At 55.9% G+C, this 1,280-nt stretch overlaps 1 protein-coding gene across 1 annotated transcript in view; it reads right to left on the bottom strand.

Moving 5' to 3' along the window:
• The window catches only part of PLA2R1 (phospholipase A2 receptor 1), a 138,268-nt gene extending 137,529 nt beyond the window's left edge, over positions 1–739 (bottom strand). The window contains exon 1 of the mRNA XM_027776501.1: positions 301–739. Within this exon, the coding sequence (XP_027632302.1) occupies positions 301–739 (439 nt within the window). The remainder of the gene's footprint in view (positions 1–300) is intronic.
• Positions 740–1,280: the final 541 nt, after the last annotated feature.

Here is a 1,280-nt window from a genome sequence, read left to right as displayed (position 1 = left end):
CCCAGCCGCCACCAGCGCCAGCGGCGGCGGCGGCGACAGCAGCAACATCGCTAACCACTGGGCCGCCGGGCGCCCCTTGTCGCGCCGGTGAGGACCAGCTACGCACCCAGCACCCGGCCGGCGCGGGAGCACCTCGGCTCCTCCGCTCGCGACGCCTTCCGGGGCCTTGTCACCCCTGCACCCTTGGACAGGAACTTCGCCACCCCTGTCACCCCAGTGTGAGGAGCACTTGGGACCCAGGGCTGGAAGACAGGAAAGTCGCGGAGGTTTTCCCCGCCCTACCCACTCCGGCCTACCCACTAGGGGAGGGAGGAGGAAGAGAGGGGTGGACCATCTGCCCATCCCAGAAATTCCTGCCTTCGGGGTGGGGAGAGAGGAGGGGTGAGGCTGCGGGTGCCTGCTTTCGCCCCTCCCGCTTCCAGCCCGGCTCGCTCCTTTGTAGGAGAGGCCGAGGAGTCCCGGGTGAGCTAGTTGAGGATCTGCGGGACAGGAAGCCTGGCATCTGGGGTTGCGACCACTTGGCTCTGGCAAACGCCGCGGGCTTGGCAGGAGCCAGCTTCGAGTGAACCGAGCTCCGGTGAACCCCGCTGCTCTGGGAGAGCTCGGGACTGCTCTGGAATGTGGAGCACTGGAGACCCCTGGGGGCCGCGTCTTGGTCTCTACAAGAGTGGTCCAGAGTAACCCTAAGATTTTTCTGCTGTTGAGTTCTTTGCGTATTAAAATAATATTCCTCTTCCATCTTTTTTTATTTCCACTCTCCACACCACCACCAACGTCCCCAGCGAAACAGCCAGAGCACTGACACCCCCCACACCAGCTAAGAATCCCCACCCGGAAAGGCAGGGTGAGTCCCGCAAAAGTTACTTCCTAAACTAGTAAATGGAAAACCCTGACTAGAATATAGTCCTTCTAACGGCAGTCCTATAAAAACTAGCAGAACAATGGAGCATTTAACTTTCATAAGAATAGGCTAATTTAAGACTTTTCTTAAGTAGGACCTTGACATTTGTCATTAAGACAAGAGGAGGGGAGAAAGCAAAAGAGAACTTAAAAAAACAAAAGAAGAAAAAAGAAGAGAAAAGAGGAGAGAAGAGAAGAGAAAAAAAAAAAAGAAAAGAAAGAAAAAGAGGTGGGAAAGAAGAGGGTGGTCCATCAGGGAGGGCCATGCTCAGCAGGCAGTCCCACAGAGAAAGTTCCCATCAAGGTTCAGGTCTGGGGACCAACAGGTGGTGTAGTGTTTAAGGTACTGGACTCCCACATGGCGAACCATGGTTCGAGTC

Source organism: Tupaia chinensis, unplaced genomic scaffold (assembly GCF_000334495.1).
Source record: "Tupaia chinensis unplaced genomic scaffold, TupChi_1.0 Scaffold000674_2, whole genome shotgun sequence".
In the NCBI taxonomy this organism is placed as follows: Eukaryota; Metazoa; Chordata; class Mammalia; order Scandentia; family Tupaiidae; genus Tupaia; species Tupaia belangeri.
The sequence above is the reverse complement of the archived record's forward strand: the minus strand, read 5'-3'. Positions and strand labels throughout refer to the sequence as shown.